A 15,143-nucleotide genomic window follows, 5' to 3' on the forward strand; every position below is an offset into this window, starting at 1 on the left:
CAGGAACGGCAGGAGCTGTGGGCACTGTATAGAATGGCGGCAGTGGACCATTCTGTGAACTCTCCGGGGACGCCTGTATTGTTCCAGAGTGCCCGGGGAGGTGATAAGAGATGTTGTGAACTGGGTCCTAAGACTATTGCTGATTTTTTTTGTAAAAATTCCCCTACTGGTGTGGTTGTTCAAAAGGGGGTGGAGTCTAAAAAAGGGGCGGATTTTCACAAGAGCGTGGAGTATAGAAAACCAAAATTTGTTACTGGTTGTGAGTTGGTACCGCCTAAAAATGACAATTTGACCGTTGATAACGGGGTAGCTCCAGTAGAAGGGGTTGTCGTCAAAGTGGGAGGTGACCTGTTAGTCCACAAAACCAGGGGGAGTGACACAGACCCCGTAGCTGAAGGAGACACTACGAAAGTAGAAGGAGAGTTCAGTCAGGAGGAGCTAGACGAGGAGAGAAATTCCCCCTCTCGTCATCGACGGCGTAAGGGCCACAAAAAGGTTGCTCCTGTAGTCTTTGCTGCAAGTGAAAATAAAGAAAATGTAGTACTGTGTGCCTTTGTTTCAAGTGTGAATCCTCCTTTAGAGGCAGAAGAGGAGGTGACGTTGCCAGTAGCATCCTCTGGTACAGTACTGAGACAGAAGGATCAGGATCTGACAGCCCTGAAAGAGGAGGCGGCCAGTCATGACCAAGAGCTGGAGCCTATCAGGCAGCAGTGTCAGAGTGACGTACAGCAACTATGGGAAAACCTGGAGAACATATCCTCAGACCAGCGGAGCCTGGAGTCTGAACGGCAGAAAATATACCAGGTTGTGAGGAACTTACAGCGAGACCTGGAGGGAAGCAACGAGGAAATTAACCAATGGAAGGAAATGTTCCACTAAATTAAGGAGGTTTTGCACTTGAAGCTTGAGAAGGAGGCGCTGCTGGATGAAGTTTCTGGGCGTGAACAAAACCTAGAACGGCTGCGCAAACAGTTCAACCGGGAGCTGTGTGAATCCAAGAAGGAATATGGTGAACGCAGTGGGGAACTGCAACAAATTAAGAGAGACTATGAGGATCTCCTCAGGGTTAAAGAAAAACTAGAGGATGATAAGGCGGATGCAGAGAACATGCACCAAGTGGTTGAGACCACTCTGCAGGACACCCGTGATGAAAATGATGATCTCCGCAGAAAGACCCTAGGTCTGGAAGCTCAGGTGAAGGAGCTGCAGACGTTCTGTGATAATCTCCAGAGGGCAGAGACGTGCCTTAAGGAAAGAATCAGCAAGATGGAAGCTGAGCGGAAAAAGATGGAGGAGTCTATCGGAGAAGCCACAGACCAGGGCCAGGAGTTGGCCACTGGAGATGGGAGGTATGAAACAAATACCTACTCGAATAATGCGAGCTCGGATAATTCGGTAGATGTAGGAGCCGAGATCAAGGAGCTCAAGGAGTCACTACAAGCCCATTTGAAGCAAGAGAAGCTTGTTAGACTGGCTGTTGAGAGCCGAGTGGGCGCATTGGAGACAGAGAGGTCTGAGAGAACTCTACTGTTAAAAGAGCAGTTGAAGCAGGAAGAACTTCAGAGATGGGCTGTTGAGAGGCGAGTAGCTGAGCTAGAGGAAGAAATTTTCGAGCTTAAAGGTCGCCTAGCAAAGTATCATTCAGTGAACGAGGCCTCCTTGGAGAAGGAAAAGGGCAAACAAGTTGCACTCACTCCCTTATACCATGAGAAGGTCGACCTGAGGAGAGCTAAGAGAGTGTTAACAGAAGATAAATATGAAATGGAAGTGGTCAAGATGAAAATTTGTGAATTTGTAGCTGTGAGTCAGCTCAGGGGAAGCATACAGGGTGAAGAAGTGACATGCACTGGCGATGTATTCGCACAAAGCGGTTTCTCCGGTTGAAGATGGAACAAGCCGTTAGACAACTGGAGCTTATGAGAAAAGCTCAAAGTCTGCATGAAGAGGTCATCCGGGTGCCTCAGGCTCTGGTAAGAAAGCTTATTGGGAGAAATGGCCGAGCCATGCAGATGATGGTAAAGAAGTCTGGTGTGATGAAAGTAAGCAGTCCACGTGATCGTCAGGACTGGATACCAGTTGAAGACGGCATGGTGTCATTCTCCGCTGTAGGAACGGAAGAAAGTCTTGCATATATACGCATGCTGATGGAGTACCAAGTGACCTACCTGCGAGAGGTAGAACAGTTGAATCTCGCTAGACTGCGAATGGAAAGACAACATCATCTGAGCAGCAGAAGATGGCAGCCGTCTAGAAATTGTGAGACCAGACAGAGAAAGGGCCCCCTAAATAACAGAACAGCTACAGCTGAAGTTAGGGACCTTTCAAAATGTCCTGAGAGTAGTGGGCGTGGGTTTAGAGATAGTGAGACCTCCGGTAACTCATGTTTGAGAGGCCCATACAAATGACCCAATAGAGTACGGGAGAGTACGGAGTCTAACCGGACCTTAGATACCAGGGCGTGTGAGTCATCCTGCTGTATTGACCACTGGTAGTGGGGGAGGTCTGACAAGGTTACGACTGACCGCTGAGAGCGGGGGAGGTCTGACAAGGTTACGAGTGACCGCTGGGAGCGGGGGAGGTCTGACAAGGTCACGACCCGGAAATGTGACTTGACGAAGTCAGTGACAATGACTAATGGTAGGTCCCTAAGGAATAGGATAATGTCGATGACTAATGTTCCAGGGGCTGAGCAGCACAATTGTCAAGTACATGGTCTCGGTGTGAACTGTGGTTTATAATGTGATTGTGTATATCATGTGTTCAACTCCACAAGTTTGAACAGAGGGGGGGATATGTAATGCAGTGGCTTGCGGCAGTACTGTAATGGTCCAGGGTGTGTTTTGGCTGACCATTTACCTCCCCCTCAGGTGACTGATCACATGACTGTGACATCAGCACAGGTCCTGTGTGTGCACTGGAAGATTTATAAACCCTGGTAATTTTGAGACAGGGTGTGTAAGGCGTGAGGCCTGTTCTCTGTGTGGGACACAATTAGCCTGGAGAGGCTTAGTGAGGCCTAGAGAGGCCTGGTGAAGCCTGAAAGGCTGAGGCTGGATCCTTAGGTGTAAGCGATACCAGTAGCCTTGGAGGGCCAGAGGCTTGGAAGGCAAAAGTCCTGGAAGGCAGAGGCTGGATGTTAGGTGAGACAACATACCAGTAGCCTTTGAAGGAATGAGGGCTGGAGACCCCCATCTGGGAAGCCGTAAAGCCACAATGGTGACAGAACAAAACTGACTGAAGCAGCTAAAACCCGGCAAAGGTAAAAACACTGCATTATATGGACGTTGCTATAAGTGACTTTGCTTGAGGCTGTAACTGGAGCCAAGTGGGCCTGTCTGCCACTTGAAAGGCTCCTGGACATTATATGTGTATGTCGGCGAGCCACTGAGTTGGACTCGGTGATAAGCAGTAGTGAAATATAATAAACTGCTGGATTGTGAAATACTGGAAAACGTGGCTGGTGTGCTTTAATTGACCCGGTGCAGCGAGTGTCCCCCAGCATGACGACTAGCGCTGCCTTGCAATATCTATGTACATATTTATGCTGTGTCTTTGGATCATTTCATTATTTGGATGAGCATGTTATACCCTCCACTAAACGCGTAATCAGATTGCCGCTATACAGTATGCTGATTTACTATTATGTACAGACTTGTTTTAAGCACTTTCCATTTCAGAATGAAGCTTGAAGAAGTTCACTTATACAATACACTAGTTCTCCAAGATTCAGAGACTTGTTTTGGTCCTTAACATTTGGGGAAAATTACATGTGACTCGCTATATAGCATAATGACTCTCTGTGATTCACAGACCTGTAACAGGAAGCACAAGAAATTACATGGGACTTGCTGCACAACATACTGACTCTCCATGATTAACAGACCTTTAACAGGTAGCATAAAACATTGCTTGTGACTCACTGCAGAACATACTGACTCTCCATGATTAACAGACCTTTCACAGGAATCATTCATTATTTCATGTGACTTTCTGTACAATACACTGCCTCTTCATTAGTCACAGACTTGTTTATATTCCTCATTGTCCAGGTAATTGAAAGCATTCAAAATCATATGTGACTCACTGCACAACATACTGACTCTCGATGAGTCACAAACCTGTATCAGGAAGCATAAAAAATTACAAGTGACTCGCTGTACAACAAACTGACTCTCCATGATTCACAGACCTTTAACAGGTAGCATAAGAAGTTACAAGTGACTCGCTGTACAATACATTGCCTCCTTATCATTCACAGACTTGTTTATGATCCTCAATGTCCAGGTGATAGAAAGCATACAAAAGTACATATTTCTAACTCTACAATATACCACCTCTTCGTGATTCACAGACTTGTTTAAGGTCCTCACTGCCCAGGTAATAAGAATCATACAAAAGTACTTGCGACTCACTGTACAATATATGACTCTCCATGATCCACAGACTTATTTTTGATCGTTACAAGACAAGTAATAGGAAGAATAAAAAATTACATGTGACTCAATCTACAATATACTGACCCTTCGTGGTTCACAGACTTTTTTATGTTCCTCACTGCTCAGGTAATAGGAAGTATATAAAATTATGGTTCATAGTTTACAGACTTGTAGCATGAAGCATAAGAAATTACATGTGACTCACTGCACAATGCACTGCCTCTTCATGGTTCACAGACTTTTTTATGTTCCTCACTGCCCATTTAATAAGAAGTATACAAAATTATATGTGACTCACTGTACAATTTGTTGACTCTCCATGATCCACAGACTTGTTTTTGGTTGTTACCAGACAGGTAACAGGGAGTATACAAACTTAAATGTGACTCACTGTACAATATGCTGATGCTCCATGATTTACAGGCTTGTAACATGAAGTTTAAGAAAATTAAATGTGACTCACTATACAATACACTGCCTCTTCATGATTCACAGACTTGTTTATGATCATTAATTGTCAGGTAATAGGAAGCATACAAAATGACTTGTTTCTTACTGTACAATATACTGCCTATTCATGATTCATAGACTTGTTTATGTTCTTTACTGCCCAAGTAATAGGAAGCAAACACAATTTTATGTGACTCACTGTACAATATGTTGACTCTTCATGATCCACAGACTTGTTTTTGATCATTACCAGATAGATTTACATATGACTCACTCTACTACACACTGCCTCTTCCTGATTCACAGATTTGTTTTTGCTCCTACCAACTCAGGAAGCATGATACACTTACATAGGAGTCAATATACAATACTATAATACACAAATGTGTCCTTACTGCTCAGGCTAACTATACATTACCCTGCCTTTCTATTAAAAATATGTGCATTACATGTGAGGTACTATATACTACACTGCCTCTTAATGTAACAAACATTTTTAGATTTCTTACCACTAAGGAAACAGGGTGCATGACAAAATTGCATGTGAATTACTATATAATATACTGCATCTCCGATGGACACAAACTTGTTTTAGGTCCTAATTTCAAAGGCAACATGAAATTTATATGCGAATCACTAGCCAAACACTGCCTTTACATGACACAGATAAAATGTAGGTCCCTATCTCACAGGCACCAGGAAATATGTCAATATGACATGTGGGTCGCTATACAAGGGACTGCTTCTCATTATATAGTTTTTCTGCTCCTTCTAACCACTCAGACAACAGAAAGTAAGAAAAAATTACCCAAGTCAGGATTCAGAGGTCTGACTCCCACTGATCATAATGGTAACATGTATCCTAGGGGTTTGTCTTAAAGGATTGACTACTGGATAAACAGCCCCTTTAATAGATCTCATACTGGTATTAAAGAAAAAGTAGTAACTCTCACCCTCATCGATCCCCTGTAGCTCCTGTTCTCGCAGCTTTGCCCTCGCTGGGGTTTATTTCCTTCTCTTGTCTTGATATACTGGAAAAACCGCAAAATTCCAGCTCATTGGCTGAGGTTTGTCACAGGTATGGCCAGTGAATGGCAAGCAGATATTTCCAGATATTTCCCATGTATTGAGCCTTTAATGGAAAGGTGAGACCAGTGGGGATTGAAAGAGTTGCGTGGGATCGTATGGGTGGATTATTTGTTTTTTTACTATTATTGTTTATTTTTTTGTACAATTTTTAGCCTATTAATAAATCATTTTTATCCCTTGGATAACCCTGTTTAATTCTATAATATTATTATTTTATATATATGAATTTTTTAAATAATTATTATACTGAAAAGTTTGCTAATACTCTGCTAGCTTGTGAGTCTATTAGGATCTGGTACATCGTTTTGTCTTTTTTTTTTTGTTTCAAAAATTATTTATTGGCCAGAAAAAAAACCTCTGTAATATTTGAAGGAAGTGGCTTTCATTTAATGAACATCATAAAATAAACCACAACGAACAGCCCATGCAGATCCCGGAAAAACAAACACATATTTATCCGTGTTGTTCTACCATAAATTCCCAAATATATGCTGTGTACATTTCATTTATATTACTGGGAGCGTTCAGCCAATTGCTCTGTTAATTACTTAGATGAATTGCTTTCAACATTTGCACAGAGACGATGTCCAACTCATTAAACCCATCAATGGCTAGAACCAATAAATGGAAATACGGTGGTAATTAAAAAACAAACAACAAACAATTTACACTTTTTTGGTTTCATGTTCAAAGTGAAAAATTTAATTTAAGACCTTAAAAGGTAAAATCTATCAGTGCCTTTGACCATTATAGGAGAACTAATTGAAAACAGCAGACGATAAAGTTGTCGATTAGTTTCAATCGATGGAAAAAGAGCCAACGTTGACTATACTTTTAAAGTGCCTAAATATGGGAAAGTATTGATTAGTGGGAATTCATTGGGCTCACTGGGAAAATTACTAAGTGTCCTACTTCCAATCTTACAGAATATGTCCCATTGTACTTCTACTTGCATCACAAACCCTTCTACACCTCGTGAACTCTTGTGGTTAGGTCCTCATCAAAGCCAAGAGGTCCCTCAGGTTGGCCATTCTTGCGCATGTTTGAAGAGCTTGAGCTTACTTCCCATTCGTCTTACCATCTATTATATAGCAAATATCCTTTTCAGTTATATCATACCCTAGATATTGCCAACCAAATACCCTTCCATTCTCCATCTGCTCAACATTTAGAATTTTACACAACACAGGCAAAGAAACTCTAAAGGTCAGTATGACGATTGCGCAAATTTTCAAGTTTCTGCAATCTTAAAGTTGAAGTACGGTGCAACTTTTTGTAACTATTGAATTTATTTATTCTTCTTGATCACTTATTGACTTATGTATTAAGTGAAGTTTACCTTCTAATTTCAGATAAAAAGACCTGCAGCCCACACGAGTATCAGTGCAAAAATAAGAATTGTATCCCCGATCACTGGAGGTGCGATGGGCAAAATGACTGCGGTGATAACTCAGATGAAGAGTCCTGCAGTAAGTGTATTCCTGGTTCCAGTCCCAATCTTGTGGAAACACGAACGGTTCTTTCATTGCATTGATTGGTGACGGTAGACCCTTACCGATAAAGCATTCATGGCCCATGCTAAAAATTGGCCACCAGTAGTAGTAATAGTACTATTCTTTGTGGAGTGAGCTAGAAATACATAACAAAAACACAGATTAACCTCCATTTCGAAATTTTCTCCCTTAGCACCATCCCCCAAAAATATATATATTTTGACTGATTCTAAAGAAGACAAACTCTAAATTATTTTTCTGCAAAAGGGATAAATTGTCCAAATTAGAGGATTTAATATTTAAGCTTATTGAATTGTTGTAGGAACATTGTGAGACTCGTTATCTTCTGATCAAAATCTAAAAATAATAGCAGAAGATAATCGCAGATAAATTCAGAGAGATCTATGGGGGAAAAGGGGATTATCAAACCTAAGGTTAGGGTTGCTTGAATCAGAGGGAAAACAGTGCTGTGGACCTTCCACTGATATTTTGATGACTTTGTCGTTAACTAGAGGCCATAATTGTGATATATGCAAAGCTTAAATTTGTTAGTATTACTTATTTTTGCACTAAGCCGGTGTTATAGATCGTCTTATACTCTAGAGCAGTGATCCCCACCTTTCTTACCTGGAGAGCCACATTCAGCTCTGAGTGAGATTCGGGAGCCATATCCAGAGCCTCAACGAAGAGTGAGATTCATCTCCTGCTTCCCCCTCAGTAGTGATACCCAGAGCCCCCATTATCAGAATACTGGCAGCCAATACTTCCCCACAGAAATCACACCAAGGCAGTATACTTGCATCAAACGGTTTACACTTTAACCTCATTCCCTCTTCTTGGATAAAGCATTCCCACCACACTATCGCATTCAGCTTCAGCACCCCCTCTATGTTAGGAGGGCGGTTGCAGACAACTTTATTATAATGGAACGCAACCGACCCCGGGGTCCGCGATGCAGCCTGGTGGACTGCTGCCAAACACTTTCCGGGTGAAAAGGAAAGCAACCAACTTAAATGATAAACCCTTCCGTGTTACTGCACACAGGAACGAGTATAGCGGTTCGCTCTATCTCCGTTAACTGCACGGGAGATGCGCGACTGGGGAAGTAGCTGTAGCCCTGTTAACTACACAGGGACTACACTGGCGGCGCTACGATGCGTGTGTGAATACGCCGACGGGTACACATGCCTCCAGCTGGCGTGCTACCGGACTGAAGGGTACTACTCCACGTGGCTGACAGGCGATAGCCGTGGATAGGACGTCTGCAGGCTGCTCGGGGTGTTAGGCGACCCCTTTGGCATAGCCAGACTGCTAGACGAAGCTACCTGCCTATTTCCACTAGCCTGCCTATTTCCACTAGCCTGCCTATGGAAACTACTTGGAACACAGTCGTCCACACATCAGCATCACTGCTCAATGATCAGAGCGTGCCGCCATGTTTGTGGGCGGGTCTTTTGAAAGACTATGCCCTGCCCACCTTCGCACTATTGGTGGTGTCACCCGCGACCAATCAGGCGGTGCCAGATCACCAGATCAGGTGGTTGCCAAACCACCAATCATGGTCCGCCAGGTCACGGACATGCTCAGTGCGGAGAATCCTGGACTTGGGCTCCAACAGCCCTGTCTCCCTCCGCAACCTATGCTTAAGATTGCAAGGCACAAATACCCAAGAGACAAACTGTACATCTCGTGGACCAGCTAGGCGTTGGGGCTGACAACAATGCTGAGCAGCATCAGCCCTGGCTGGACCGGCATAGGAGACCACAGAAGGTTCTGGACCCATTTCGAATCCAGCAACAGCCCGACACCTAACATTATCCCCCCTTCTAACATCCTCCTCCACTTGACGCTCATTTTCCTCAACGAGCAGGGGAGCATGAATGTGGTCCACTGCGTCACAGAGAAGATCCTCAGAACCGTGACCCCTCCGGTGTACAGGGTACCCTTTTTTAAAGCGGGGGGCAAACTTAGCAGACTGCCCGCGTACTTTAGTATTGCGAGCTGTGAGCCACACTCTGTCGACCGGATAGAATACGGGGGCAGGACAACGAGAAGTGACAACCGACTCTCTATGTGTGGAGTCCATCACGGGTGACAGATGGAGAAGACCAGCCAGACTTTGATGGAAAGATTTATCTCTCGCACAGACGGAACACGCGAACAAAGTCCTTGACGTCCTGGCGCCACCGGGGCCACCAATAGGACCATTGAAGGAACTTAGTGGTACGTTTGACCCCCAGGTGAGCTCCGATCTTAGGGGCATGAGCCCAGGAGAGCACCATATTTTGTAGATTAGGAGAAACAAACGTCCTCCCCGACGGAACCTGGTTAGAGGACACTGCAGCCACCCTCTCTACCCGAGAGTTATTTTTGACATAGTCTGACAAGACCCGGGTCCTGGGGACAGACAAAGAATCTGTACCGAAAGCCACAACGGTAGAGGGATCAGAGACTACCCTCCAGGTGACTGTGACCATACACTGAGACACACAATTCTCACTCCAGGAAGAAATTCTCCCCGTATTCCAGTCAATGTGTGGAGTATGACAACGTAGCCAGGGGAGATCCAATAACACCTCGTCTAATCCACCGGGAATAATAAGAAATGAGATGACCTCCCGGTGGCCCTGAGGAAATGACATGGTGAGGGGAATCGACTTGTGGGTGATTTGCGCGTCCAGGAGTGAACCATTGACAACACTAACGTTCATTGGTCTTGACAGTAACTCTATAGGGATGGCATGCCTCTGGGCAAATAAAAATGATAAAAAATTGCCATCAGCACCAGAGTCCACCCACGCCTTGGCAGTAACTGCAGATGTACCAAAGGACAATGTCATATTATATAATAATTTGGAGGAAGAAGTCCCAGAATCTAATACACCTCCTCCAACGGTGGTAAGACCTACTCGTTCTCCCGTATGTTTGGAACCCTTATTTACGGGGTACTCCAAGAGATGTTCAGGTCGGGAACGAGAGGGACTAGACTCAGTCCGGGATATATCCATAGCCTCAGGCTCCGGGTTGGGAGTCGTGAGTTCGGAAATGGGTCTAGAGAAGGACGGTGCCAATCGATACTGAGGTTTGGCGACCTCCAGCTCTAACCTGTGCTCTGCATGACGCAAATCAATTCGGTTTGCGAGAGATATTAGCTCCTCCAGGGAGGTTGGAATCTCTCTGGTAGATAGAGCATTTTTAACATGACCAGCCAGACCCTTCCAGAACACCGGGATAAGCGACCATTCAGACCAATCCAGTTCAGCCGCTAGGGTTCTAAACTGGATGGCATAGTGGCTGGTGGTGGCCGAACCCTGGATCAACACAAGAAGCTTAAGGGCCGTATCATGCGTGACTTGAGGACCAAGGAATATACTTTTTAGTGTCTTAAGGAAAAGACCCGCATTTGCTACAACTGGATCATTCCGCTCCCATAGAGAAGTAGCCCACTCCAGAGCTCTGTGGGAGAGTAATGAGATGACATAACCCACTTTGGCTCTTTCGGAGGGGAACCGTGCTTTCATCATCTCCAAGTGAATGGAGCATAAATTAATAAAACCCCTGCAAAATTTACTGTCCCCAGAAAATTTTTCCGGGAGAGCAAAACGGGGTAATGGCACACTTGCAGTGGTTGCAGTATTCATCGCAGCCAAGTTAATAATATTGGCTGCTGAAGAAGCAGCTTGGGTAGCTACTGCAATGATATCAGCGACCGGGATAGCTTGTTCCAGAGACTTAAGTCTGGCCTCAATTCGCTGTATATAGTGCAGCAGTTGCTGGTTGTCGGCCATGTTCGGCAAGACCCTGGCGCTCTGATACTATTAGGAGGGCGGTTGCAGACAACTTTATTATAATGGAACGCAACCGACCCCGGGGTCCGCGATGCAGCCTGGAGGACTGCTGCCGAACACTTTCCGGGTGAAAAGGAAAGCAACCAACTTAAATGATAAACCCTTCCGTGTTACTGCACACAGGAACGGGTATAGCGGTTCGCTCTATCTCCGTTAACTGCACGGGAGATGTGCGACCAGGGAAGTAGCTGTAGCCCTGTTAACTACACAGGGACTACACTGGCGGCGCTAGGATGCGTGTGTGACTACGCTGACGGGTACACGTGCCTCCAGCCAGCATGCTACTGGACTGAAGGGTACTACTCCACGTGGCTGACAGGCGATAGCCGTGGATAGGACGTCTGCAGGCTGCTCAGGGTGTTAGGCGACCCCTTTGGCAGAACCAGACTGCTAGACGAAGCTACCTGCCTATTTCCACTAGCCTGCCTATTTACACTAGCCTGCCTATGGAAACTACGTGGAACACAGTCGTCCACACATCAGCATCACTGATCAATGATCAGAGCGTGCCGCCATGTTTGTGGGCGGGTCTTTTAAAGACTAAGCCCTGCCCACCTTCGCACTATTGGTGGCGTAACCCGCGACCAATCAGGCGGTGCCAGGTCACCGGATCAGGTGGTTGCCAAACCACCAATCACGGTCCGCCAGGTCACGGACATGCTCAGTGCGGAGAATCCTGGACTTAGGCTCCAACAGCCCTGTCTCCCTCCACAACCTATGCTTAACATTGCTAGGCACAAATAACCTAGAGACAATCTGTACATCTCGTGGACCAGCTAGGCTTTGGAGCTGATAACGATGCTGAGCAGCATCAGCCCCGGCAGGACCAGCATGGGAGACCACAGAAGGTTCTGGACACATTTTGAATCCAGCAACAGCCCGACGCCTAACATTCTATCTGTTAGTTAATGTATCTCTCCAACCCTAAGACCAGTATATGTGCATCCAGATCTGTTCTTCTGTGAAGGCTGCACACAAAAGCCACCATCTGGAGACCTTTTCTTCATAGCCGTTTGCTAAACCTGGTGCTAATGCAATTGTCAAACTTCTGACGGAAGCAAGATGGCACACAGCGAAACAGATGGGAAAGGGAGCTCTGCCACTAGGGAAGGAAACAAGGAGCTCCCCTGGCATCTCTAGAGGGGTTCTTTCTACCCGTGTGGCGATCACGTTCTTATCCCTGTCTTACCCTGATTATCACCCTGGCTAGTGAGTGGGGTAGCAGGATCGCTAGTCCTGCTCTAGCGTAAAGACACAGAGGGGATAAAAGAAAACCACAATCATATAAAAATGCTCACAAACAAATGAGTGGAATGTAGGGAAGGAGAAAGGGAGGCAAACTAAATGGGAATAAGGATAACGAGACAAACACCCAAACCAACTTCATGCAGATATCTCCTAATACAGGGTTCCCCAACTCCAGTCCTCAAGGCCCACCAACAGGTCATGTTTTCAGGATTTCCTTAGTATTACACAGGTGATAATTGCATCACCTGCACAGGCAATAATTCCATCACCTGTGCAATACTAAGGAAATCCTGAAAACATGACCTGTTGGTGGGCCTTGAGGACTGGAGTTGGGGAACCCTGTCCTAATACAACTCCATATGCCTGCTCCAAACTCAGCTCACTCCTCCAACTACAAACAAGGTAGTTGTAAAGCTATCACTGGCAACTTCCAAGTGCAAGAGGAGAGCATATATACAAGAGAGGAGAGGCAAACGTAGAACAGCTGAGACAATTCAGGACAGAGAGCTCCAGGAGATAAACCAAACTGTTTATAAGCCTTGAAATAACAGAGCAAAGGAAACCTGCACTGCCAATAGGAAGGTGAAGCAGTTGTAATCAGTGCAGGCTTATGTGTAATCAAACTCTGCGATCTACTGGCCCCTCTCTGTCGTGGTATCCCCATGACAGGAGCAAGGTGGCGGACAGCTGCGAGCCACACATAATGGTCCCGCGAGCCACATGCGGCTGCCAATCCACCTGTTGGGGATCCCTGCTCCAGACCTACATTTTACATTTTGCTGATTTTTATTGGAATCAGTTGGCAACCTAGTAATTAGAAGAAAAATAAGCTTAGAATTAAAGGAATTTTGCGAAGATGTTATGGGTGTATCTGTAAATTAATTTGTTAATGGTTTTTAAAAATAACAGGCCGAACTATGAATGCAGCTCCGGAGTATATTACAGGTTGAAACTTAAAGGGATTGTACAGGCTTAGGCTACAAGTCTGCAGTTACTCTGTGTCACTCTATTTAACTGGAGACTTGTAAATTCTCATAGGATTGTGAGGATTCTCCAGTGCCGGCACCTGTAGCAGGGCGGACGCGTGACCGCAAATTATGTGATTTGCATACTCCAAGCCACATTCCAACTAGACGTGTGTGGCCTCACTCTATTCACTTGTATTGAGTGAGGCTACACACATCTAGTCGGCAGGTGACTGCATGTATGCAAATCACATACTTGTGGTCACGCTCCTGCCTGCTCTCGGCGCCAGCACCGGAAAATCCTGACAGTGGGCAGTGTCATTTGAAGCCCAAGCATGGACAAGCCCTTTAAGATCAGAAGTAGTGGTTTACACAGAAGAAAGCGTAGCCCCTAAGAAAGGGAAAAACAAGCTACCCCTTTATACTACCCAGGACAAAATAGCCTAAAATTTGCTTTCCCCGCTACACATCCATTCCCTAAACTTTGGGACAATTACCCAATGCAGTTCCTCTTCAGTTCTTGTCACCTAATTACACAAAGGATGCACATAAAGTCTTCATATACATATCATTTATTATTTTTACTTGTTTTCCGAAATCCATTTGACAAGTTTTATTATCCCGAGCTGTCATTTGGTGGAGAAGAAAAGCAATATTCACAACATTAGAGGCTTTTCTTCAATGGTCGCCTTTCCCTTTGATTGCACTCAGTTCCTTTGATAATTACATGTTGATTCTCAGGAATAAAATTCCAGTATTGACAGTCAGGGGGATAATGTGATTCCTGGAGAGCCCGGCTGGTATTTGTCTTGTATATGACCTTTTTTAGAAAGGCATAAATAACACCACGTCAAACAATTATAATTATTTCCCTGTCTCCGTATATTACATAGCAGCTGAATAATGGAGAATATATAGAATTAATGCTATGTTCCGATGTTTATAGATAGCTATTCATTATTTTACATAAGCTTATTTTTTTTAAAGTCACAGGATCATGCTTTTTATTGGCTGTGAGCACAGGGACAAAATATTAATATAAAATAATTTATTTCCATGTGTTCCCACCTTTGAGAAGAAATTAAAGGGGTTGTCTAGAATTAAAATAAAATTGGAGAAACAGCATCACTCCTATCAATATGCTAGGACTGGTATTGCATCTTATCTCCATTTACATGAATTAAGGTTGAGCTGTCATACCAACAAGGCCCATGGTCAAAGGTGTTGGTGTACATGAAATTTAATACACATAAGATCCCTATGCACCTAGTGGTGACTCCAGGTTGTCAAAATTGCATAGACCAAGAAAACTAGGTTAGTGGGTTCCAACTCCTTACACCCCAAAACAATGTCTATAGGCCATGAATGGTTCTGCCACATCCCGCTTTTCTTCCCGTGCATGGAAGAGATCCGAGAGTAGAATCTACAGCCACAACACAATGTAACGAGCTGTACGATTTTAAGATAAGTGGAGAATATGAAAGTCTAGGAAAAACCATTAATGTACTACTAAATGGTTTAGCGTACAAACAAAGGCGACACTTGCATGACAAATTAATGGTTTTGCAACCAAAAGCCTTCATGCCTTCCCGGACTTTTTCTTTTAGTTACTAT

At 44.6% G+C, this 15,143-nt stretch overlaps 1 protein-coding gene across 5 annotated transcripts in view; it reads left to right on the forward strand.

The window, feature by feature from the left end:
• The window catches only part of LRP1B (LDL receptor related protein 1B), a 2,071,868-nt gene that overhangs the window by 1,880,583 nt on the left and 176,142 nt on the right, over positions 1–15,143 (forward strand). For all 5 annotated transcript variants that reach the window (XM_073647246.1, XM_073647248.1, XM_073647249.1 and 2 more), the window contains exon 67: positions 7,328–7,444. In XM_073647246.1, the coding sequence (XP_073503347.1) occupies positions 7,328–7,444 (117 nt within the window). The remainder of the gene's footprint in view (positions 1–7,327; positions 7,445–15,143) is intronic.

Source organism: Phyllobates terribilis, unplaced genomic scaffold, assembly GCF_046119375.1.
Source record: "Phyllobates terribilis strain yellow unplaced genomic scaffold, ASM4611937v1 Scaffold_9__5_contigs__length_417890890, whole genome shotgun sequence".
Taxonomy (NCBI): domain Eukaryota; kingdom Metazoa; phylum Chordata; class Amphibia; order Anura; family Dendrobatidae; genus Phyllobates; species Phyllobates terribilis.